This window comes from Plasmodium gaboni (assembly GCF_001602025.1).
Source record: "Plasmodium gaboni strain SY75 chromosome Unknown, whole genome shotgun sequence".
Lineage (NCBI taxonomy): Eukaryota > Apicomplexa > Aconoidasida > Haemosporida > Plasmodiidae > Plasmodium > Plasmodium gaboni.
In genome coordinates this window covers 1-1,435 of record NW_017385192.1, presented here as the reverse complement: position 1 = coordinate 1,435, position 1,435 = coordinate 1, and the positions used below count along the sequence as shown (strand labels likewise).

The 1,435-nt window shown below is 13.3% G+C and overlaps 1 protein-coding gene across 1 annotated transcript; it reads right to left on the bottom strand.

Annotated features, from left to right (window-relative positions):
- Window positions 1-82: 82 nt before the first annotated feature.
- On the bottom strand, window positions 83-1,127 carry PGSY75_0002200C (putative vesicle transport v-SNARE protein; the record flags this gene model as incomplete). Its single annotated transcript, XM_018783152.1, has 5 exons — window positions 83-153; window positions 318-398; window positions 580-642; window positions 835-887; window positions 1,037-1,127. Coding segments are annotated over 5 exons (359 nt in total), but the record flags the coding sequence as incomplete, so codon positions are not given.
- Between the last annotated feature and the right edge of the window lie 308 nt (window positions 1,128-1,435).

Here is a 1,435-nt window from a genome sequence, read left to right as displayed (position 1 = left end):
AATTTTAACAATATAAATTTTGTTTATACTATAAATAATATATGTTATATATATATATATTTTTTTTTTTTTAAATTTGAACCTTTCAGACTCTTTGAGAAAGTCAACCCCTTCTTTATATTTTTTTGTCATATCATACTGTCTACTATTAAGCTATAAAAAAAAAAAAAAAAAAAAAAAAAAAAAAAAAAAAAAAAAAAAAAAAAAGATGAAAACACCAAATGGGTATTAAAAATTTGTAGATATGTTATATGTACATAATATTGTATATATAAAAATATGTATATTTTTTTTTTTTTTTTTTTTTTTTTTTTTACATATTCTTCAGAGTAATAATCGGCACTCATTTTTTTCACAATATCTTTATACTTCTTTAAATCAAAGTTATATGTATTTATCTATAAAATGAATATTATAAAAATAGAAACTATTTTTAAAGCTTAATACAAAAGAGATATAATAAAAATTAAATATATATATATATATATATATGTATATATGTAGTGCATATTTTTTTGTTCAATTCGCACAAAAAAAAAAGAAAAAAAAAAAATTCCATATATATATTATATAATATACTTGATTAATAATTTTATTAGATCCTTTTGGTAAGCTATTTATTTCAATATTTATTTGCTTAATCTAACCAAATAAAATGTATTAAAAAAAAAAAAAAAAAATTAGATTAGTGTGTATATTTAAATATTCTACATATAGCATATATAAAAATATATGTAGAATTAATAGTTTGTTGTTTTTATATAATCATAAGTATGAAAAAATATATACATGTAATATATATATTTACATATTAATTATTTATTTATTTTATACGCATTTTTCAGCTTCGAAAATGTATTCTCTTATTTTATTATAATCTTCTTTATCTAAAAATATATTTATCGAATAAAAAAAAATTTTAATTTAGCAAAGTATAATAATATTATTATATAATAAATATATATATGGAATTATATATATAATAATATATTTTATATACATTTATTTTTTATTTTTTTTTTATTTATTTTCAAACTTGTTATATTATATATAGAATGTTTTATTTTATGTAGATATCTGTTTAAATCTTCAACATAGTCATCAAAATATTCTGAGTAAGTAATCATTTTTTTTTTTTTTTTTTTTTTTAAGTTCTCAAAAATATTATATATGGATGTAATTAAATATATTATATATTATATATATGTTATATATATTAATATATTATGATATATATATATATATATATATATATATATATATATATAATTCTAAGAGATTTAAAACAAAAAAACAAAACAGAATTAAAACAGAAAAAAGCTATATATATTATATATATATATATATGTATATAATATTATATAATATATTATATATATTTATAATATTTATAAATTAACGAAAAAAAAAAAAAAAAGAAAAACTGGTTCTCTTT